General features: G+C 47.6%; 2 protein-coding genes across 2 annotated transcripts in view; one reads left to right on the plus strand and one right to left on the minus strand.

Moving 5' to 3' along the window:
• Nucleotides 1–4,314, plus strand: part of LOC119382178 (uncharacterized) — a 13,530-nt gene extending 9,216 nt beyond the window's left edge. The window contains exon 4 of the mRNA XM_037649897.1: nucleotides 4,210–4,314. Within this exon, the coding sequence (XP_037505825.1) occupies nucleotides 4,210–4,314 (105 nt within the window). The remainder of the gene's footprint in view (nucleotides 1–4,209) is intronic.
• A 9,086-nt stretch (nucleotides 4,315–13,400) lies between these two features.
• LOC119384004 (uncharacterized) overlaps nucleotides 13,401–25,000 on the minus strand; it is a 30,149-nt gene continuing 18,549 nt past the window's right edge. The window contains exon 4 of the mRNA XM_037652275.2: nucleotides 13,401–13,596. Within this exon, the coding sequence (XP_037508203.1) occupies nucleotides 13,417–13,596 (180 nt within the window). The 3' untranslated portion in view covers nucleotides 13,401–13,416. The remainder of the gene's footprint in view (nucleotides 13,597–25,000) is intronic.

A 25,000-nucleotide genomic window follows, 5' to 3' on the forward strand; every position in this document is an offset into this window, starting at 1 on the left:
TATTGAAACCTGGGTACCCACGGTCCCAAAGCGAGCGTGGTAACCACTCGGCTTTCCAGGCACGATAGCAAAACAAGCAGTTATGAAACCCACATATTGGCGTTTTGTCTTGGCGAGAGAACATAAAGCGAAAGTATAAAGAAAGGAAGAACGAGAAAGAAAGATGAAAGAAAGAAAGAAGAAGGACGACAGACAGAAAGAAAGAATAAGAAGACAAGAAAGACAGAAAGAAAAGAAAGTAAGGAAGAAAGAGAAAGAAGGAAGAAGGGAAGAAAAAGAAAAAGAAAGAAAGAGAAAAAAGAAAGAAAGAAAAGAGAGAAAGAAAGAAAGAAAGAAAGAAAAGAAGAAAAGAGAAAGAAAGAAAGAAAGAAAGAAGAAAGAAAGAAAAGAAAGAAGGAAAGAAAGAAAGAAAGAAAGAAAGAAAGAAAGAAAGAAAGAAATCGACACAGAGAGGAATTGTCGCTGATCCCGTTAATGGGGGTTGCAATCGCCGGGCGCATTCCACGGGCTGGCGTCTCGGCCCCACGGAACGCACCACGAAAGCGCGGATAATTTAGAGTTGGTCCTTTTAGTGCGCCAGCGAACGCCGGTTGTGGTCCAAAGACCGAGTCAGAGCCGAGAGTCGATAACACAAACGAAATATATTCTCATTTAAGGCAGCACAACATCACAAACACGCATACTCGGCTGACACCAGTTACAACTTCTCAATATAACCCAGATGGTGTTAACACAGCGGTAACCAAACGAACAGATCACGCGCTACAAATGCAATCTCATGCATTGCAACCTATTCAAGAACAGTTAAAGTCCTGAGTGTTCAACAGCGTATCCAGGCCACAATTCTTGGACGGTACTTGGATGCTTCTCTTCCAGGAAACACTCACACTAACTCCAGCGCTGACTGTCGTCATCCGATTCTTCCAGATCGATGATCGACTGACCACACAACATCATAAACACGTCTTCTTTGGCTGACGGAGCCACACTCAGCATAACTTCACCACCTCCGGACCGACTGACTCACTCCGTCGTTGGTGCACGCTTTTATCCCCTTCTCCCCCGGGTTCCAGAAGCTTCGGGAGGGTTCTTCGGCGTGCAGTACAGCCAAAGCTCGGGAAAGTTCGACATTTCTATCACCGGTTCTACTCGCGGCGGCGTCGCTAGGCGTTGCATCATGCTTTCCCTCTAGATGATTCCAGGCTTTACCGGGCGTTTGATCTGGTTGTCTGCACCCGACTCGAGTGGGTGAGGGGGAGCGCCGCGCCGGCGTCTTTTAAGACTTGTTTTTTCGTTGTTCGCGCTTCTTGTGCGAGCGGCCGGCGCCGTGCTATCTCGCTGCCGTTTGAGAGCGGCCGCCGCGCGCTTTATTGACGCGCTCGTTTGTGACAGAAATGAATAGAGAGAAAGAGAGAGCCTCAACTTGGCTTTCCCAGGCTTAACTGTCCTTCTCCTTGCTCAAGCAGTTACATCTAGGCTTAGCTGGCTATCTAGGCTAAGCTTGGCTCGTATGCTAAGGAAGGTCACCTAGCTCCGCTGTTCCTTCAAGCTTGGCGCCACCAGTGCGAAGCTGCCCTAATTTCTTTTTTGTTTTTTCCGATATTGGTAGGCAATGGTAGTTCTTTCAAACGATGACGTTGCTTAACATTGGCGAAATACGGATAGCTCTTTCTTCGCTGCTTTGTCTCCTATGGACATATTTACTGCGTCCGGTAGCCATAGCATCAAACTAAACAGGGCTCTATAGTCAAGACGATGGTTACTACAGCGGCGTATAAGCGACCAATTATTTTCTATTATTCGCCAGGCCACTAATTAGGCTTCACAATCAGCAGTTTTGGCCGACACGCGTATACGCTGGACGCACACATATAACCGCGCTCATTTCAATATCCTGTGCAGCGAATGTCTGTCACGCCTGTGCATTGAGCGGGCCTTTTGAGGATTGCAAGTGTCAAACCACCAGGCGCATCTTTAGTGCAATTTCAAACTTTCTTGAAGGGGCTCGGTTACATTCCGCCAGCTGCTACCTTATTCAGCTTTCTCTTACCATGCGCAAACGCTCGTGACTTTATGCAGTTAGGCTCTGGCAAACGGCTTGCAATTTGCAGCGCTTGTCCCATCTATGGCGATGAAACGCATCGTCATCATCATCAGCCTGTCTACGCCCAGTGCAGGGCAAAGGCCTCTCCCATGTTCCGCCAATCAACCCGGTCCTGTGCTTTCTGCTGCCACGTTATACCTACAAACTTCTTAATCTAATATACCCACCTAATTTTGTCTCCCCATCACGCGTCTGCCATCTCTTGGAATCCAGTCAGTTACCCTTAATGACCACCGGTTATCCTGCCGACGTGCTACGTGCCCGGCCCATATCCATTTCTTCTTCTTGATTTCAACTATGGTATCCTTAACCCCCTTTGTTCCCTGACCAAGTCTGCTCTCTTCCTGTCTCTCAAGGTTACACCTATCACGTATCATGGCGAGACACTGGAAGTTGTAATGGAGTATGTCTACTTAGGACAAGTAGTAACCGCGGAGCCGAACCATGAGAGTGAAATAAGTAGAAGAATAAGGATGGAATGGGGCTCATTCGGCAAGCATTATCAAATCATGAGTGGTACTCTACCACTATCCCTCAAGAGGAAGGTATATAACAGCTGCATCTTAACGGTACTTACCTACGGAGCAGATACCTGGAGACTTACAAAGAGGGTGCAACTTAAATTGAGGATGACGCAGCGAGCGATGGAAAGAAAATGCAGCGTAGAGCATGCCAAATGTGCTCCAAGGACGCAGTTCGAACTTCGTACACGTGTAGTGAATATATTCGTAATCGATTTCTTGCATGGTGGAACTTCCAGTGAAACAACGTTAAAAGGACATTAAAGAGAAAAAGACTTTTCTGTTATTAGTAAATTACCTTTTCCCAATACTACAAGCACCACTCGTACCACGAAAAGGCGCTTAATAAGCGAGAGAAAGCGCAGATGGAAAGGAAGAACCTTGAAGTCCCCGCACCAGTTTGCCGTGACCGCGTAGATTTCGCCGGCTTCTTCTGGGGCCTACATAGTTCTTTACGGGTAGAAATTAAGTACGTTGTCCACTGAGGGGACCAGAGACTAAACGTACCAAGTTTCACGAAATTTCACCGAGGCAATCCGACCAAATTAGGAAAGAGCCCTTTGAAAGCCGATACGTCAGGTGTGCATTTATGCGCAGGGATGTCGGCGCGAAATTCAAATATAAAACTTTGGCCTCCATTATATTTTCTGTTAATAAGCCTAAGATAACAACATTTGGCAGATCCCACGTACCGTGAGAAACGATGTTACGCGAAGCCTACGGCGGAAAGGTAACTGTGGCTTAATTTTGAGGGGCGAAGCCCCTTAGGGTCTCGGCGTGCATCGTGCATCGTCGTCTGCTGTCGGGAAGGTCCATTTGCTTGAGCGCAAGAGAGGGCACCACCGCCTCAGTGCTCGCCGTGTGGCGAGAAAAAGCGAACGGCGCGCGTTGACTATGGAAACGCTCATTCTGCGATGAAGGCGAACTACCAGCTCGCAAGGAACGACAACGCGCCCTCGCCCGCGAAGGACAATGCCGACGCAGGCAGCGTCTGCTAGCGAGTTTCTTGACTGAAAAAAAAACCGACTGCTCGCGCTGCACAACCGTTCACCCGTCACCCCGTATATATAGGCACTGGATCTTGACCTGCAATGCACTGCCGGTGGGAGATTTTCCTTGTGCGTAGTTGACCAATAAAGATTCGCAGCGCGCACGTTAACTAAAAGCGGACTGCGTGTCTCTGTGTCTAATCGTTCTTCTTTCATCGCCCATTAGCAGTGATTTTGCTGCGGAAAACACCGGCACTCACTGCATGCTTCGCCCCTCCACAGGTTTCACGTTAGTAGAGCTGAAACACCCTTCCCTACATGCTTCTCCCCTCCCCAATTTTTTATTCATTGAAATATCCCGAAATGATGCTAAAGGTATGTACAAATGATATACGCCCAGAATTCTTTTTCAAGAGCCCTATATGTGTTATATAACTAGTTGTTTACAGTTGCGTAACGATGCCAACAGCAACAGGGGTATTACCAACACCAGAAGCGGTAAGCTGATATGTAGTGTCTATACTTGTCCATTGTGACGGAGAATGTACGCACCTTTCACGAAGCCGTGTGCATGTGTGGAACGGGTTCTTGACAGTTCTTCAACAAGGTGATCATCTCCGAGATCAGTGAGCACCCGCAGCTGGACAGGACCTGTTATCGGATCCGTTTGGGATCGTGGCGACGAGGGGTTAATGTGTAGTGAGGTATGAGGTATAGTACAGCTGCTAGAAATCGTGGATGCCTCTTACAAAGAAATTATCTATGATGTTTCCCGTCCTGGACATGGGAATGAGGTCTTATCATGCCCTGGCTACATCGAAAACGTCTTTCACTTAGTGTAAGGCGTTGTAGTTTACCGGCGTTGTTGGGTTTTGATAAATCAATCTAAATGTCGCCGGAAATGAGGGGCATGGTCCTCTCGACAGAGTTATTGTAGGAAGCATTGACCCCGGTTTTTGCGTAATCGATGAGGTACGTTTATAACAACCGTTGGGCAGACTCCTTTTGCGCTCCGTGACTCAGGTAGATGGCGGCGAGCACAATGTCTTTGTTATTGAGATTAACGTGCGCAACGCAGACGTCGCCGATTCGCTTTCTTGGTGGCGCGTGTTCGGTGTCTGGTGGCTGGCGAAGTGTGATGCGGCCTACGTTGAAGTTGCACATCGCCGTGTTCTTTCTTATAGATGGCCATACCGCCGCACCTGCAATGAAGCCGCTTGATGTGGACGACTCGTTGGAATCCCGTGATTGCAGTGGGTTCATTGCTCCATGTTTCAGAAAGCGCTAACACGCCAGTTTCTGTGAGAACAGCGTCTTTTTCGAGGTCGTGCACATGCGCCTCCACAGACTGTACGTTGAGAGCGACGAGCGTCAGGTGATTGTTGTGGTTGTGGCACTGAATGAAGGCGGCAGCCCGGTCCAAGACAGTATCTAGAGACATGTTTGCTAGGCTGGTCATGTCGTCGAAAGACTGTGTCGATAGAGCTGGCGACATGTCGGAACCTGAAGTCATCTTTTTGCGTTGGTGAGGCATAGGCCATCGAGGGTGGTAGCCCTGGAAAGTGTTTCGTCAGTGGATGGCGCTTATCGTATCCAAAGTACACCTAGGTGTATCTGGTTCTTTCAAAGTTGATAGTCTTTCTTGGGGAACTTAAACGCAGAAATTTTGGTCTGTCTGTCTGTCTGTCTGTCTGTCTGTCTGTCTGTCTGTCTGTCTGTCAGTCACACAATTCACCCACCCTGCCAAAGTTTAAGCACTTGCAGAACGCCCAGCCATCTTGAAATGGTAGCTGCGTTCATACTTGTGAACATTTTCGATCAAAAAGCAAATATTACGCATATCTTAGGCGCAACATCAATACGTAAGTATTAGGTGGTGTGTTCCTTTACTAGAAAATACGTAGATACGTAATTCTAAAGACCCTAGTGTGTCTTAGGCTGCGCGGAAAATGCGACGCTATGCACGAGAAAACATCCGAGCGGATGAGCCGCTGATGAGACCAGGACTCATGTAGTGCGGCCTGTAGAAGACTCGTCTTTCGACAACATTTGCAGCGAAGCACGCAGATACGCGGCCAATTTTTGACTTATATGTAGTTATGGCATTTGCTTGCGCAAGGGGAAACTGCCCTCCTACAAGAAATATTTTTTCTGACGTATGTCGTGGTTTTGGCGGTTCGCAGTCACTCACTTCTGGGCACTCACTTCAATTCTAATGAGGGTGTGCGGTAGTGATGTGCTTCGTCATGACTGGGACGACAATGCCTACCATGGACGTTGTAAATTCAAGCCGCAGTCGCAAGAGGTTGCCGTGTTTGTCACGCTCGATGTACCACAAGGTTCCCTTGTTTCCATTAACGAGGCAGCCGCTTACGTCGATGTTGGCCGTGATCATGTACGGCTTGCCGATGCTCAGGTAAATTGAGACCGGCAGGCTACCCATGTCGCTTGCGTTATTGTTGGCCACCTTGGTCAGGGCATCCCTGTGTACCTGATCGTTCTTACAGCCAGTTATGTTATCGCATGTGGCATGACATAGCACGTTGTCTGCAGCGTCGAGGCAACATATGTCATAGCGGTCGACGTCGCATTGCTGTAGTATAACAATATGCCGTCAGGGCACTTAGCTGCGGCTTCTTCATGTGTCACAAAGCGGCTCTCAATCAATCTGACGTCATCCTCGGTCGGCATGAGGCCATCGCCCAGCCTCATACGAAATGAAGAGAAGACTGCGTCATTCTGGCGGACCACGTGGACGAGTAGATGGCAGTCTAGCTTCTTCCAGGGGTGTTCTGTCACTTGCCTTGCGTTAAATGTGTATGTTCGCCGTTAATGTGTTGACTGAGACTGTGAATCACCTGTGGCACATACCCGCATAATATGAACTGTGGTACGCAGGTATGTGCCACACATGACTGAGGGAAACGATTTCATGACGTACGCGAAAGGCGTTTTGAGATATAGTGAAACCTCGGTGATACGAATCTCACGGGACCACCAAAAATATTCGTATCATCCGATATTCGTATCACCAGAAAGCATGGACAATTAGCATGCGACAAAAGAAAGCTGGCGTACATTTTCATTTATTGTTTTTCAGGGCCGACCAACGTCAGGAAGAACCCTCAATGATTGTCAGTTAAGTTTTTAGATGTCGGCAATCATACCAGCACTCATAAATATACGGCCCGCACGCGCTTATTTAATTAATGAACCAGGTGCGTTGAGACCCGGAACAGCAGCAGCCCCTTCAAAATTTTAGTATGCTTTTTTGCATGACATCGGAGTACTACAGCGAAAGTAACACAAGAAGCGCTTTGATGCGATGGATCAAGGCCACAAAAAAACAGAATCACGGTCCTGTGTTGTGATTTTGTTATCGGAGAGGTTTTGGGAATGTTTTTGGGGAGATTTACGGCCGTGCCCGCACAAGTGCGACCTCAACGGCCGCGCATGTTGACGTTGTGAGGCCTGACCTATTCGCCAAGACCGACTTCGCCTTCTTTCGGTCCTCGTCCACCTTTCATAGGATGTCTGATGCACGAGGCAGGCACGTGTAAACACAGTACAACGACAGCAGCCTGCGTCGACGCGTTAGAAAAAGAAAGCATGACGCTAATGTTCCCTGTAATCTAAACGCTAAGGCACACGGAGGCATGGAGGAAGGAAAAACTAAGGAGAGGCCCTTAGAGCTGTGCACGGGCCGTAATTCCGAGCCCGAGCCCGGCCCGGGCCCGCTGACATTGTCGAAGGCCCGCCCGAGCCCGACGGCAAAGGACTGCGAGCCCGCCCAGCCCGGCCCGACGTATGAAAACACAATCCCGGGCCCGGCCCGGCCCGGTCCGGCTTTTTGAAGGTTCGCTGCGAAAACAAAACATCGTTTTCCGGTAATTTGGCATTTTATTGAGCATATATCAAATATGATCAAACGATACACGACGAGCAGTCTCTATTACACAGCTTACAAATTACAAGTAGAGGGCCTCGTGCCAGCAACAATGGAGTTCGCTCGCCAAAACCGTCACGCGTATGGGGTATGCCCATGCAAGCGTCAGCTTGCACGAAGGCGATCTACGTCGGGTCGCGAAGGCGATCTACGTCGGGTCGTGCATTTTCAGTCATACGGGATTTGGCCTTAAATCTAGCGCGAACAGTCGCGTGACGCTGTCAGTAGCTCAGGTGGTGTTACTTCTCTGTTTGTCGGAGTGCAACAGAGGCAGCGCTTTACCTGCTCCCCTTTTGCTTAAACTTAGTAGCGAATGGAAAGGAAAAGCGGTAAAGGGCGGTCGCGGAAAAGGCGCTGCATGCGTGCTGGAAAACAATTCCCGCTCATTCTCTATATTTCGGGCTTGAGTCGGGCTTTGCACCGGGCCCGAGCCCGGCCCGATAAATCTCCAAGTAGCCCGAGCCCGGCCCGGGCCCGAGGTGAAAATACGTCGGCCCGCCCGAGCCCGGCCCGCGGGCCGGGTCGGGCTCGGGCTTTCGGGCTACCCGGAGCCCGTGCACACCTCTAGAGGCCCTACCGTATCCCAATGCATCGCGAAAAGTGTGGCGGAAGTGACGTCAGATTTATGGGGCAAACAAACCGGTATGGGGCAAACAAAACAGCAGACGCCCCGCGGCGTGCTCTCCGCGGTGGTTCGCTTCTGCTCGAATTTGTAGTCCCGGCGTAAACTTAGCGCGTATTGTGCGGTTCGCACGCAGTAAAATGTTGCAAGCAGACGTTTACCGGGCTGTTTGTGCGTGGCAGGCCCGAGCGCTGCGTGCTGAAATTCTTCGTGGAGCGTTTTTGTGCAACAGTAGAGAAAGTACCGGTACGTGCCGTGTATTCAAAAACATTCAGCCCCTGCCTTATCGTATTCGAACTCGCCTAGCAGTGACTTACGCGTTCTGCTGGGCGTTCGGCCTTTCTTTTCCTTTCTCGTAGCCCGATTTCCAGATCTATTGCCCGATTAGCGGTTCTTTGTTCGTGTATATGGAGTAAGCGTAGTAGGTATTCGGCGCAACGCCAACCTACAGTTGCCGTAACTTCACGTCGAAAAGAGCACACCGCTGTATTGTATACGCGACCGTGCATGTAAAGTTTGCAATTCCAGTGCGCACACAACACAAGCACGCAGCGAGCGCACACCGCACAATACATACATCACGTAGTCCGATAACAACAACAAAAGTTTATTGCCCTTTCGTTTGAACGACACAGCCTCTAAAACGTACGATGCCTTCAGCACATGGTATGTACGGCGCGTCAGACGCCAGAAACAAAATTTCACGTGTGTTCCGAGTTGACAGAATGAGTAACAAGCAACAGAGCGCACATCCGAGAGCTTCGCACGCAAATACCATGCCTTAGTGATCAGTAATGAAGCGAACGTATACGTACACATGAAAAGTGACACCCGGTACTGTCCGCAGTGCACGCGATTTGCACAGGGTTTACGCAACAGTTGGGCATTGCGTAGCTTTCCTAAAGAACACACACAAAGAGCAGCAAGCGTGAATCGCCTACACCGCTTGCACGGCGAAAAACGAACAAAAAAAGGCTGCAAAGTTTCGCGATGCGCGCATGCGCTTGCAAACGTCGCGACGGAAATCGCGAAATGTTTCGCTGCGCCTTCGCTAGGAGGCAATGCGGGTGTTTGCGATGCGGAGGCTTCACGAATGTGACGTCAGGGCCTCTCCTTAGTATTCCTTCCTCCATGCACGGAGGTACATAAGAGCCTCAAAGATTCACGCATACAATCTCGGAGGCCGTGACGGGTCTCTGAAGGTTTATTTTGACCGTAAGAAAAGTTTTTTTCTTACACCGTGTTTCTGACGTTTTGGCGGTGCGGCGCGCATGCCGACGCGCGCTCGCACGTGCTTGGCGCGGCTTGCGCGGACAGCACCTCTTCGTACCTGGGCGGTAGCGTACGTTCGTATCAAACGTCGCTGGGTGAAAATCGGTTCGCAACAACCGTACTCTATTACACTGCAGGCCAATGGGCCTTGGCCGGGACCAACGAAAAAAATGTCGCCCGCATCTTCCCACGGGGGGGACTCGAGTAAATGAGTCGCAGAGTGGTGGGGGTATCGCGTGAATGTTGAGTAACTGGGTTTCGCAGAAGCGTCGCGCTGCCGGAGTGATGGATCCGCTGCTCGACGTTCACGAATGGTTGCTGCTTCTCGAGCACGACGTTCAGGATCCACAGCCTGTCGTTGCCGTTACGCAACTGCTTCTCGTTCCCCGAGTGAAGGATCCGCAGCCCGTCGTTGCCGTCTCGCAGCAGCTTCTCGTGCACGAAGTTCCGCTTCAAACGCTTGCGTTCAGCGTCGTATGCTCGTCTCTTCGCAGCCTTGTCTTCTGCGTTGCTTGCTGTTGTTGACGCCGACGACGGTGAGGGTGGGGTAACGTTGCCTTCAACGAGTGGTGGTACGCTGATTTAAGCTACTGTTGCTTCCATCGCATCTACTCGAGTCAAGCAAAGCGTCAAGTCAAGCGAAAGCCAAGTAAAGACGCCCTTGTCTGAATTCCGAACGCGCGCTCCGCCGCTTATATACACACCACCCGCGTTCAATCGAGAGGAGGGAGGGAGAGGAGAGGCCTGCTGCCGGCACGAGACGAGCCGAGCATGCGAGGGAGGGAGTGGAGAGGCTTGCTGCCGGCACGAGACGAGCCGAGCATGCGCAGTGGGGGTGTGGACGGCGGCCGACGCCGCAGGTGCGACTAAGAAATGCTCGGCATTTAAAATTCGTATTACCCCGAAATTCGTATGAGCTGTGATCGTATCACCGAGGTTTCACTGGATTCTTGTCATGATCAGTAAATCGGGTTCATCGTACACTGATTCCCTGCTATGCCAATTTTGGTACATTACATGTAGACGACCAGGAGAGCGCCCAGAAGTAGGCGGCTAGATAGATAGATAGATAGATAGATAGATAGATAGATAGATAGATAGATAGATAGATAGATAGATAGATAGATAGATAGATAGATAGATAGATAGATAGATAGATAGATAGATAGATAGATAGATAGATAGATAGATAGATAGATCTGTTTATTTATCTATCTAGCGCGGAGCGCAGCGGAGGATGAAAGACGGCGATAGCGAGGAGAGCGCGATGTGGAGGGAACGACATTGGCGAAACGACAGTTTCCGCGGCGGCCACCCGCGGCGCCATAGTAGTGCGCGTCGTGTTGCAATGGCCGATGACGTCATCACTAAGGTATGCGGTGAGGCCGTCCACCGATACCATATATGGAAATAAAGCGCTGCATGAACGGAGGCCTGTCTGCGGCGGCTCTTGTGGAACGCACCCACGCGCTGCCTTCCGCGGTCTCCCTGTTAGCGAGGCATTCGCGCCCCAACTTATCACAAAATCGAAACAAAACACTAAACATCTACGCTCAGAATTCACATTAGGCAGTATCGCAATAGTCGGTGATTTTGTTTCTTGAACTTTCCGACAGCAAAAACCTTGTAACGAAAAGAAAGTTCCTATTTTGTTGTTTTCTGGTATCGCATGAAGTTTCTTTAAAAATATTCACTGTATGCACAGTTTTCTCGCATTTTGCCCCGCCTTCGCCTAAATAGATTTGTGTTCTTTTACTGCATCTCCTCTTCTAGGCATTCTTGAACATTGTCTTTGTTCTAATGAAACCTCGACGAGGAAAAGTGCGAAAGGATAAAAAATTATCAAGATGCCTTAACGCACACTACACGTGTACATCGTTAATTGTATAAGTGGTTAGTTTGTCTGCTGTTATTCCCTGCATAATTGAATCATGTGATTTATTTTGCATTTGTATCTAGTTTATTGTCATTTATCACTGTTGTAACCGCTTGCGCAATAATGTAGGCATGTCCCACAATTGGTGCCGCTACTAGCCAGCTAGGTTATGGGACCAAACAAGTGTCTGCGAAGTTTTTTGTTACGTGGATATCAAAGTTGCAATAAAATAAATAAATAAATACCGTACTACGTCGCATGCACAAAAGCATGCTATGGAAGACAACATCAAGACGGGCTTCTTTTTCATAATTTAATATATTTTTCCAACGATCATCGTACATTCCTACAGGCATGATCTAGTCAGAGTCCTTTCATCCTGCACAGTCACTACGAAATCGCAGCCATCGCAAAAAAGAAGAAGAAAAGAAAAAAAATGCCTCTATGGTGCTCTACGCAATGTTCGATCTTCCTTCGAGCTTACTCGCACCAAGATTTAAAAAAAATAACTCGAGAAAAAACTTACCAGCTGCATATTAGGGGTATATAGTCGTATGCACTTATAAACACTACTTTTGCATCACTAAGCATCGGTTAATGTGGGTTTGTCAGATTGTTAATGATTCCTTTAATCGCTAACATGTCCATTTGAAGTTGTAGGCCACTTCAAATAACGTCGGAATCAATGAAGCATTTATTGTGTGCTGAAATTTGCCGGGTCGCTTTTTATTTTCGTGAAAAAAAAAAAAAACAGAAGCCCGCGACGCTCGCGAAACATGAAATAGACGCGCGCTCGCACTACTCAGGCGCTTTCAAGCGACCTTTGGTGGACACGCGGCTCAATTCATTTTTGGCAGCATCACAGGGCTACGCTATTGTAGGATGGTCCTATAGGGTTCGCGACATAAAATGGCGGTGATATAAGCGTCGGCATCAGCTGACGCAACAATTCGTCTCGTTCGGCCCTCGGCATAGTTTTAACCTTCGACAGTCTCCTGAACGAGAGGGGCGCGCGAATTCAAAGCCGTAAGTGCGTCGCAGCGGTTTCCCTGCTTGGAGACCGCAACGCCCCTACCACACAACGACCGACTGCGGCACGCTTAAAAAGCGTCGGCGGTGAGTTTTCACGCCGCGACCATCAAAAGGTGTGAAGCCCCGTACAATAAGGCGAAACACGAATGCAGCCGCGCATCCATCAAAGTTTGTTTGGAAGCGCTTGAGTAGCGGCACGCGTCTATTTTATATTTCACGTGTTTTTTTTTTTGTTTTTTCTCGAAAAAAATAACCAGGCAAATTTCAGAACGAAATAAATGCTTGATCACGAGGCTATTTCAGGTAGCCTACAACTTCTAATTCACATGTCAGTGATTCCAGCAATAATTATGATGTTTACCAACTAAACTAATTAATTAACAATAATTACTTGGTGATTAAATAAATACTTGTAAGTACACACGACTACCGCTAATATGCAGTTGGTAGCATTTTTCTACAGCTTTAAGTTTGCTCGTTTATTATTTTTTTTTTTAATCTTGGCCCGAGTACGAAGGCTTCGTTCATAAGAGTTAAGGTAGCACCTCACTATACCTTGCAATATAAAGTTAAAGCACAATAGTTCAGTAACGATAAATGGGCTCGAACCAGAACACAGAGGAGGAAAGACGACGGAATAGTGCTTGTCCCGCCCTCTTTCTTCAACCTTGTTCTGTTCTTGCTCCTTTGTCTTCACTGCGTATACGTCACCAGCTACAGGTACTGATGCTAAGAAATATGCTAGCCTGCTGCGTAAAGACAAGCTCTACATGCGTTGTTGTCGTCGCCCTAAAAGTTTATTGCTGAAGATACATTCCTTATACATTGTTGCCATTCTGCTCGGACGATTGTTCTCCTGCAAATATTGGCTTTTTCTGAATGACGGTCTCATCCAGCTATCCTTGACTGATCGGCAACAAGCTCTAAGCTTCAAGCCAGCATCCCGCCGTTCGAAAACACAATGTCAATCATCTAAATAGCGAACGGCTGCTGCGCAGTCTTTGAAGCTGTCAAGATACAATGGCGGCCTAATGTTCAGTCGGCAGGAACAGCATCACCACCGGTCCTTGTTGTTCGAGCTCGGCTCAACCTGGACGTACAGCTCGTAAGGACAGTGCAGCGTGTACTGGTACTCGTGCGGTCCCTTCGGCCGATGCACTCCCTTGCCGGCGGCCGATGCGAACGCCGTGCCGGTGGGAACTTGAGCCTCGACCACGTACGTTGTAGGGGGCCCCTGCGGCAGGCATTCCAGTGAATGTAACAGATCTGTCACACGTTTTCGTCACCCGAGTAAAATTGCCCCAGAGCCTGGTTTTTGTCGTCCATAGTTAATGAGCAGACATGTATTCAAAGGTATATGTTTGGGCAAGTTGGTTCATACTTGATGTGAAGCAAACGGGTGGTGGCCACCTTTCAGAGCATTGTAAAAGGTGTGGATGCATTCCGGAATTCGCCTTCGCTGCTTTCCTCAAGCGTTCACATGACAGAACAGAAAGAGAAGCTGTAGCAGCTTTTCATATCTTCAAGTTCGGTGACAAATGTGCGAGTGTTCCTCCTATCACGCTCTGTGACAAGGAAGTCGCCTTCTTAGAACGTGATCTGAGGGCTTCATTCTTTGGCTGGTCGATTTTGCGCTTCTAGTTTTGTTTTTCGTAGTGGTACTGTTTTCGTTTATACCACGCTTGTTATTCTTTACTGACGCAGCTCCTTGTTGTCTAAGCATTGTTAATGGCTTGTTGTTTTGCTGGTTTTCTTTTTAACACGAAAGCGTTTTATGCCGGGGTCCACCACGGCTCTATTTGCGTATTTCCGTCACCGATATGACGTTGCAAAATATAAAAACTAATAGTTGGCAAAGAAAAAACCAGAAGGAAAGGTTCCATCACCGGGAGTCGAGCTTACGACCCCTCGCTCCGCAGCGCGGGGCGCGAAACGATTCGTCCGCAGACGACACGTTCTTTGCCTCGCTAACGGCGAGCTATGAGTGACCTAGAATAGGGGGAGTGTCCAAAGCGCCGGCTCCCGCGTGGGCCTTTTGCCGTGAACTCCCGCGCCGCGCCGCTGCTGCACCGGACCCGTGGGCTTTGCGCGCTCAGGAAGCGCGCGGAAAGCGAGGGGCGTCTACTACGCGCTGTAGCTTTTTGCGCCGCGGTTCCACACAGGGCACTTGAAGTCTACTTAACTTTTATAATGCGGTGCGGAATGGAGCTTATCCATCTTTAAGCGTTGTGTTGGTGCTGGGGCAACAACAGAATGCAAAAAATCATGTGTCAAGCGGCATCAGCGTGGTCTAGTTCCGGTCACAAAGTTCGAGAACGTTGGTGCGTGTGTAAAAACGTGCAAAACGGACACGCAGAAGCAAGGAAAAAAAAACCTTATTCGCACGAGTAATCGGGCAATAGCATCACGCATGCACGAATTAGGAGAAATAAAAAAATTAAATTGCACGCGCAGTCAACTGAAATACTTGCGCGCAGTGGCCGCTTCACACTATGAGCTTTTTACTCGTGGTCGCCACTGGTTTGCTAGCCATATGGACACCGCTTTATTCGACAATTCATTAGCCTCCACTAGCTCTTTATTATGGACGGAGCACACCGGGAAGACGCAAGGGAAACAAAAAAAAAGAAAAAAAAAGAGTAGAGATGGCCATACGACCGCAATGCTGTTGGCTTGTTTTTTTCTTCTGAGGTAGCGTACAACAAGGCTCACCGTGCGCAAACATTTGAAAGAAAAGCAATGCCAGGTAAACTAACCTTATTCCACAAGTTTTTGCATATAAGGCGTAATATAGAAAATGCTTTACAAATATCCAGATATCATGAAACAACGTTACAAATGCCCCCATTCTTGCTGTACAAGTTGCCTGAACCGAAAATACTGTAAGAAATTGATGAATAGACGTGTAATATCTCAATCACTTCAGAAAATTGTTCAAATGCAGAGATCCCTTATGTACCTCGCCTGAAAAAATGCAACATGCGATTATATATATATATATATATATATATATATATATATATATATATATATATATATATATATATATATATATATATATATATATATATATATATATATATATATATATATATATATATATATGCATTCGATCATCGCTGAACGTTAGTATGGAACGTTCGCGCGAGATGCATGCATTGCTTCAAGCATTCACCATACGAAATGAAAACAGTTTCAAACAACTCATTCTCAACATCAGATGTTTTCACGGTTCTCGGAGGTCAGCGTTCGCCCGGTTCAGAGACTTTACAAAAAGATGTGGACGAGTAGTTACATCAAATACAATTGTTTCCGCGGCAGTTGAGTGCGCGCCAACAGGGCACCCGAACGCAATTTCCCGCTTTTTCCTGATGACCTCAATATAGCGTCGCGACAATTCGTGCTGAAGCAGCGAGTCTTGTCACATCTTTAATAAATATAAAGAGACGACCATACGGGTAAAGCGAGCCTCTTTTGTCTGCCAGACGCGTGCAATCAGCTGCTCGTTCAGTGCCTGGGCGAACGCTCTCCTCGGGCCGTCGAGCGCGCGCTCCGCGTCCGCTCGCCGCTGCCGCGTCGTGGCGCTTTTTTTTTTATTTTTTATTTTTTTTTTCTCACACATCTTGGGAGAGGACGGACGTGTTTTTCGTGGGCTCCGGAATGACAGCGTCAGATAAGTTGTTTTTTGTTTTTTTTTTTTTGCATGATTCGAGCTTGTTTTTTTAGTTAAGCCACTAGCTTAATAGAGCTTATTGCAGCTTAATAGAGCTTACAACTTTGTACTGTTGGTACAAAGGGGTGTGACAGTCGCTTCGGGTGTTTTTTTTTTTTTTAATATTTGTTTGTTCGGCCACCACGTGGCTGAAAGGTGCACGGGTGATTTGAAGTGTAACATACTTGCGGAGTTTTGTGATATCATTTGGCTTTAAGTGTATCTAATACGCCGCGTGAACGATCTATAGCCATGGTCAAAAAGACCGTAAAGTGTTCAGGATGCGGAATGGGGCGGAAAATAGAGGTTTGTGAGGATGAGACGACAGAGAGGGCTGACGCCAAGTGTAAGCAATGCGAGTTAGAGGCGAAGATGGAAATAATGATGGCCGCCCAGAATGAGCTCATGGTGAGAATCTCCGAGCTGGAGAAAGCGGTAGCGACAGAGCGGGAAAAAACGATGGCTATGGCGGAAAGGCTTAAGTCAGCCGAGGAGGGATTAGCAAAGGTAGCCATGCCAGCAAAGGTAGCCACGGGGAACAAGGAAGCAAGCGACAGCGGGAACAATGGGGCATCGACCCTCACAGTGGTAGGCGCGAAGGGGGAAACAGGTTTGGAAAAGACAGGTGCAAGGGTCACAGGACCCACCTTCCGCGAAGTAGTCTTGGGAACGGGAGGGGACAAAACAACAGCAGTAGCACGCGCTAGTAACAGGTGCAGTGGCCAGGTGCGGGAAAGTCCAGCAGAAAAGTCGGATCACGTGATAATCGCCGGGGACTCGAATTTAGCTACATGCGCAGAAGCAGTCAAGGAAAGGGTGAGAGGCGACAAACGAGTTTTAATAGGGAAGTTCCCGGGCCATAGGCTGGGATCAGTGATGAGACAAGCTAACGCAAAACTCGCAACTAAGTCTAATGGACGTAACCTCGTGATAATCGCGGGAGGTCTAAACGACGTCTTGAGTAACGAATCAGCCGAACTAGCGACCACATTGGCGAAAGGGGTCGATGACATGCGCGCCATTTCCCCTCAGGTGCAGATAGTGGTATGCACAATACCGGAGGTACCGGTGCGTGACGGCAACCTGCAAAGAGCGGTTGTCGACGCAAACAAAGAGATATGGCAGATGAGTAGAGAGAAAGGCATCGAGGTAGTGGAAATAAACAGAGAGGTGCACAGGTGGGGTGGTTTTCGAAGAGACGGAATACACTTCGATAGGAGGCTTGGCCATGAGGTGGGTTGGCGTCTTGCAGGACGCGCAGTAGCTTTTTTGGGGGGCACGCGGGCCCTTCGGTGCCCATGGTAGCTTGTAATAAGGAAAACAACCAGGGGGACTCTTTGACAGGTAGTATAGCGAAAAAACAGAGAAAAGGTAAAAGAAGGGAGAAGGCGCGTGTTGCAATTAGTTACATTAACATGCAGGGTGGCAGAAAAAAGGCAAAATGGTTAGAGATTGAGGGACAGTTAAACAAGGAACAGATAGGTGTTTATGCGGTTACAGAAACACACCTTAGAGACTTGGAAGAGCCGCCACATATTGAAAATTATGTTTGGGAAGGATGTAACAGGATCACATCAGAAAGGAGAGGTGAGGGGGGTTGGAATGCTAATTCATAGCAGAACAAAATGGGAGAGAGTGAAACAAACGTGTTCAGAGCACATATGGGTTTCGGGCACAGTAGGTGGAAAGAAAACGTGGCTAGGTGTAGCTTACTTGTGGACAGGGAATAACTGCAGAGAAAAGAATCTGGAGATAGTGAAATGCATAAGCACCGATATTAAAGAATTTGGTCATGATGCCGAGATAATCCTTCTAGGGGACATGAACGCTCACATTCATGACCTTGACGGATATTCAGACACCAATGGCAAGTTATTGCTAGATCTCTGCGAGCAACATAGTCTTGAGATAGTTAACGTGGGGCCTAAGTGTGAGGGGCAGATCACGTGGGAAGTCAGAAACAGGCAATCGAGCATTGATTACTGTCTCATGACAGAAGGAATATATGACAAACTTAGAGAGATGCGAATAGACGAAGAAGGCATTAACAGCTTGGGTAGTGATCATAAACGCATAATATTACAAATGGGATATAAAACTGAAAATAAGAACATAGAATCAAAGTTTGGCAGCTCGTATCTAAATGACAAACAAATAACAAATATAGCCGCAAGAGTCGAGGAAAAAGTAGACGAACTACCAGGCAAAGACTGGAAGTATAGTGAGCTGCTACATGTAATCAAGAAAGAAATGGAAATAGAGAAGAAAACTATTTGTTGGAAAGGAAAGAAAAAGCCAAAAAGTTGGTGGAACAAAGAAATCCGGGAAGCGATCGAGATGCGACGTCAGGCATCACGGGAGCACAGACAGGCAAAAAAGGAGAAGCGGCCACAGGACGAAGTCAACCAAATATGGGAAATATATTTAGAGCAAAAATCCATTGTGCAGAAATTAGTCGAGGCAAAAATTAAAGGTGAAAGTGAACGCTGGATGACAGAGATTCGCGAAAAGAAGAAGGCCGCGCCTAGGATATTTTGGAGCCACCTAAAAGCGCTGGATAGGAAGTCTGTCACAATGCAACAACATATGGTAGATGAAGGAGGAAATCAATTGAAAGGGTATGAAGCGCTAGGTTACATCCGAAAGATAACAGCCGATTCGTTTAAAAAGGTCCCCCAGGGGATTCCCCCGGTGAGTAAAAGTACGCAAAGGGGTGCAACCGACGAAGATGTAGTACTAGAGAATTTCAATTGGAAGAAGGCCGAAGGAAAAATTCCTAAGCGCACTACTCCGGGCTTAGATGGGGTTCCCGTCAGCCTCATTAACGAACTCGGACATAACACTAAAGAAGCACTGCTGAAAGCCGTAGAAAAGTGCTTACAGGAGAGGGAAATACCAGACAGTTGGCGAAAAAGTAGAATGAACTTAATCTATAAAGGCAAGGGAGAAAGGGATAACATTCGCTCGTATAGACCCCTAACAATTACATCGGTGCTATACAGGTTGGCGATGCAGGCAGTAAAATTAAAAATAGAAGCGTGGGTAGAACAAAATGATATTTTGGGAGAACTTCAGAATGGATTTCGAATCGACAGGCGGTTAGACGATAATCTGTTTGTTCTTACCCAGTGTATAGAAATATCTAAAATAGAAAACAGGCCCTTATACGTAGCTTATCTAGATATCACCGGGGCGTATGACAACGTTAATCAGGAAATTTTGTGGGATATATTGAAGGAAGTGGGCATAGGTGACGACTGTGTACAGCTTTTGAGGGAAATATACCGAGAAAATACAGTTTGTATAGAATGGGAAGGAATAAGTAGCAAGGACAGCGTTCAAATTAGCAAGGGGCTGAGACAGGGATGCCCTTTGTCCCCGCTGTTATTCATGCTGTACATGGCGAGGATGGAAAAAGCGCTAGAAGGTAGCAACATTGGATTTAATTTGTCACACAAACAGGTCGGAGCGATGGTTGAGCAGAAACTTCCAGGACTATTTTATGCTGATGATATTGTCTTATTTGCGGACAGTCAAGATGATATACAGCGACTGGCAGATATATGCGGAAGGGAGTGTGAGGCTCTAGGACTAGGATTTAGTGCAACAAAATGTGGATTGATGGTATTCAATGATCACGGAGACCATACGGTCTTAATACAGGGCCAAAAAATACCGAGGGTAAGCGAGTACAAGTACCTCGGAGTATGGGTAAATGAGGGGGATAGATATATGGAGGTACAAGAGAAAGCATCGGTAGCAAAGGGAAAGAGGAATGCTGCAATTATGAAGCACAGAGCTTTATGGGGATACAATAGGTACGAGGTGCTTCGAGGGCTGTGGAAGGGTGTGATGGTTCCGGGGCTTACATTTGGGAACTCAGTGGTGTGCATGAAGTCAGAGGTGCAATCAGGAATGGATGTAAATCAAAGGACGGTGGGCCGCCTCGCGTTGGGCGCTCACGGGAAGACGACAAATGAGGCGGTAAAGGGTGATATGGGATGGACAGGCTTTGAAGTGAGGGAAGCGCAGAGCAAAATGAGATTCGAAGAGAGGCTGAGGAAAATTAAGGAGAGTAGATGGGCAGAGAAGGTTTTCAGGTATTTGTATAGAAAAAGCGTTGACACGCAGTGGAGAAAAAGAACTAGGAGGCTCACCAGTAAATATACGGCTGGCAGTGCGGGCGATATGACAACAAGGAGCATTAAGCGGAAGGTCAGAGAGGCGGAGAGGACTTATTGGATGGCAGCGATGGAAAAGAAGCCGGCTCTGAGTAACTACCGAAAGGGAAAAAACGAAATAAGGAGGGAAAGGTTTTATGATAATTCAAGGGGAAGCGCTTTACTGTTTGAAGCAAGGTCGGGCTGCCTTAGAACGCGTAGTTATAAAGCGAGATTCAGTAACGAAGAAGAACATTGTACATGCTGCGGGGGAACTAAGGAAACGATGGAACATGTATTGATTGAATGTGGCGATATTCACCCAGGTATACGTGTGGGCACGAGTCTACATGAAGCCTTGGGTTTTAGGGACAACAATGGAAAGCTGAACACGTCCGCGATAGAAATAAGTAAGAGACGGTTAGAGTATTGGTGGCAGAAAAGTAGAGATAAAGTACAAAAATAAATAATGGGGGAAAATAAGGTCATTCTGCCTTAAGAGGCAGAGAGATGGACCGTGAATTTATATTTTTGGTATAATAACATAGATTTAATCAATGTAGATAAGGCATTAGGACAACATGAAACAAGGAAGCTTTTTTTTCTTCTTTCTCTTTTTTTTTTCTCCTTCGAGCCTGGTGGCAGACATGTCACCGCCCCGTTATAAAGGGGACGCTCATAGCATCCATCCATCCATCCGGGAAGCTGGCGCTCAACGGCCGCGCGTATCACGAAGCTCACAAATTCGTGTTTGCTTCCGAGTTTAATTGCATTTATGCTTCTTGCAAGCTTTCACAGGTACAGGGGGATGGAAAGAAACGCGAACATAGCGGCGCGCTGTTTTCATCACGCTCTAACCGTGGTGACAATAAAAAGATGCTAGATGGTCTTTTATTCTGTCATGGATGACGTCGTCGTTTCACCAATCATCTAGGCTATAACCACTTGAAAATAAATGCGAAACAGCAAAGAATGCAGATGCCGCATGTTCGCGTGTCTTTCCATCCCCGCTGTAGGTATTCCGCAGGCAGTCTGTCAGGCCGTGCTGCCGGTTCGATACTTGCACTCGAGTTTGATAGTATTCCCGTTTTATTTTCTATTTCAGGCTATTGCAACCGCCCCAATGCCTTAGTATGTCATACTGTTGTGTTCCACTCTGCAAATGGAACTGAAAGAAATCGATCACGATTGTCTTTTTCTTTATTTCCCTTTATTGATAAAGAAAAAAAATCTCACAGGGTCCCTTATGCATTCATCTAAGACGACTGAAAGACGAAAGCCATCTTCTTCTTTTTCTTCTAGTCAATTTATTGAACATTTCCTTCCTCCCTTCGAGATATTTCTGCGCCTAACGTGGTTTTTTTACAGACTCAAGGATCGGAGGCAGTGCAAGCTTTCTGCACATCAGCGGAGGCATGCACTGCCTCCGTGATCGGCCCATTTTGACCAAGCGAAGATATAATATGACGATATGACGTCACGATGATGTCACAAAATTTTATTATCAGTGACGTCATATGATAACGTCATCACGTAATTATTTTTTGCATCACTCGTGCTGACGCCGCCGACGGTAAATTTTCGCGTTTGATGAGGCATCTAAGGCTTTCGCCTTAATACACTGTTCGGCTGTCGTTCCATGAAATTACAGCTGCCGCTGGTGTTCGGTAGAGGTGGGTTGCAGTAATTAGGCGGGATAATTGGTCTCCTAATACATATTCAAGCTAAACTAGAATATGCAACCGTCGTTTACGACGCGAAGATTTTATAGAATATAAGAAGCGGCGGCTTAAGAAGGATGCAATAGCGTCACTCTTTGCAGACTACCCTTCACGTGTGCAGCCCAAGGTAACAACTGAACCAAGCATTTCAAGTATCCCTAAACGTGACCGTGTTGCGTCCTAACAATCAACCAATGCATGTAGTACACAGTAGCAACGCTGCCTCGCGATCACAGCCATGTGCATGCAGAGCTGAAATTATGTCCCGAAGCTGAAGAATTGGAGCCCATGGACACCACATTCACTACCGGCGAAACAATAAATGAGTGCACAAGGCTGAGCAGGCTCCCCCCTGCGACAAAAGCGTCCAGGTCAACAGCCATTAATTCGGCCTCTATACTTTGCTCACTACCGAAAAGGGCAAATGGAAGAGAAAAGATAGATGCCTGAGGATCCAGATACTGAGGCTACAACAATCCGTCGACAAATACAAAGACGAGCTCAAGCAACTGACAAAAGGCCGCGCCATTTTTCACGTATTTCACATTGGCTCAGGTTGAGAGTCGGCACCACGACTTTATACTTGAACGACAGCGTCGGTTCACACACATCGGCCAGCGTTGCAGGAAGCGCGCGGCATATGCAGCTGAATTTTGTTTGTTTTTCGTACCACCACGATGGAATCACTTGGCATAGTTCCTCTTTTTCTGGCACCAGCTATTGCTTTTTCCCGGTGGTAACAAATGTAATTCTCAAAAGCTTTACGAAGGGAGCGGGCGATCGCGTTTATCCCTGGAAGCAGTCTAGTGACATTTCATGCTATTTAGCGCATGAACTCCAGGCTTGCGTATAGTGCGCTACACCAGTAGACGGTAGCACGCATCGGGGAACTTTAAGCGCCCAAGCTTTCGGTATTAGCTCTTGGAAAATGCTGCTTTCGAAAATCGAGTTTCAGGCAGTCAAAAACCGATCCTCAGTCAAGCGAACGTAACGGTGACAAAACAATTTTCCGCGCATCACTGGCATGCGCTCTCTGGTATCGGGCTACCAGACGACGCGCGAGCGTCTCGATCAAATAGCCGTGAAAGACACGTGCCTTCGAAATGGGCTGGTTGCCCAGGACGACAAGTGCTTCATGATTCCAGCTTACAAATTTTCATTATACTTTAAACAGCGCGAATGCAGCCGAAAACTAAACCATATAGCAGCTTCGAATGCAGCCACGGCATTCGTTTCCGCGAGCGACGACGCGACGGCAGGTCTACTACGGTGGCGGCGCCCGGCGGATAAACGCCGCACTAACTCTGACGGTCGATTCCCATTGCGCTCCGCTCCTTCGCCCAGGCACTGAAAAATAGAGGAGGCGCTGTCTGAACTATTGTGGACATGCACGGGTCTACAATTAAGCCGTCGTCGTCACCTACGTGCAACAGGCCTCAGGCCTGGCCGACCACCCGACCTTGACTGCTGGATTAGTGGACCTCACCACCGCTCGTTACTGGACTTCATACACGAAGCAAATTTATATGTGTATTTCTGAATAAATATTATGCCTAAGGGCAGACTTTCGAAAAAAAAAAAAAACTGAGAATCGCGTTTGTTTTCGGGCGATCGCTCGTAACATGAGGTGAGGTATACACGATGTTGCACTGTTATCGTTTCATTTTCTTTGGTTTGTCTTTTTTTAAGGCTAAAGCCTCATCAAACACGAAAATTGACCGTCGGCATCCCGCGTAGCCAACACGAGCGATGCACAAAATCATCACGCGATGACGTCGACAGAACTTGTGACGCCAGTATGACGTCATTCAACGTGACGTTATATCATGACGCCACCACGTGACATGGTCGCTTTGCATTGCATCCGTGATCGGGGGGCGATCACGGAGGAAATGGGCGAGGGAGGTTCAATGCATCGACTGGCGAAAAAGATGGCTTTCGTTTTCGAGTCATCTCAGGCGAATGCATAAGGGACCGTGCTTTTTTTTTCATGTAATTTTTTCGCACACATTTTACCTATGCGGTCAGTCCTTCAAGATGTATGGGTAAGTCTTACATGCTGAGACCGATATCGGTGACCACAGCGTTTTTTATAGCCTGACGGAAACAAATCGTCAGACCCCACATCGTCAGAATTATTTCTGGCTACAGAAAGCGGGTTTGCGCGCCGCACACCATATTATTATTGTTAGTCGTTACGCAAACGGCAAGCATGTCAGGTTAGTGATGCCATGACCTATCGGTCGTGTTGGGCATACGTACATTCGTGCCCCTGCGTGCCAATTTTCGTGTATACCACGTGAACGAGACGCGAGTAATCTTTTACTTTTGGTACCGCGGCCACGCCGACTGACACATTCGGCTTCGCATGAAATGGCTTGAAACTGCAGAGCGCCGGAGGCAGCCTTGGAAAACCAATCGAATGCACGAAATAAAAGATAGGATATGAAGGGTGCAAACGCGTTAGCATGCATGAGCTAGTTACTACACGTATATGTGCTACGTTCTCCTGGTTATCTCCAGTTTATTCTCTCCTGCAGCAAGTTTACGTTCGTCATTCCGCACGAAAGTAATTTAAGCGCCTTTTCTCACGATGAAGTGCGCGCAGGATGCGTTCCTCAAACAGTCGCGGAAGTGTGGACCAATGCGGTGACAAACCAGCTGAAAGGATATATACAAAAACCTCGTTTCACAACACACAAACTAACAAACGCGTTCTCTGTGTGATGAGTCGCTGCAGTATTATGTTGCAGTGACGCAGTATTAAATATTGCTCAAATCTCCGCAATTTTAGCTAATAGCGGCCAAAATATCACGCGCGTAGCAGACGCTCGCCGCTTCGACGCGGCTTCCGCCGCGGAGAAAGCCCACGGGTCTGGCACGGCAGCGCCGCGGTGCGGAAGTTCACCGCAAAAGGCCCTCGCTCCTCCCATGTATTCGCGCGGCGCTTTGGACACTCCCCCTATTCTAGGTCACTCTAGTATACAGCATTTACCGATGGCGGTACTCAGAGATCGGTGGCACTTCAGCCTGTTTTCGTTATCA

The sequence above is a fragment of the Rhipicephalus sanguineus genome, chromosome 2, assembly GCF_013339695.2.
Source record: "Rhipicephalus sanguineus isolate Rsan-2018 chromosome 2, BIME_Rsan_1.4, whole genome shotgun sequence".
NCBI classification, from domain to species: domain Eukaryota; kingdom Metazoa; phylum Arthropoda; class Arachnida; order Ixodida; family Ixodidae; genus Rhipicephalus; species Rhipicephalus sanguineus.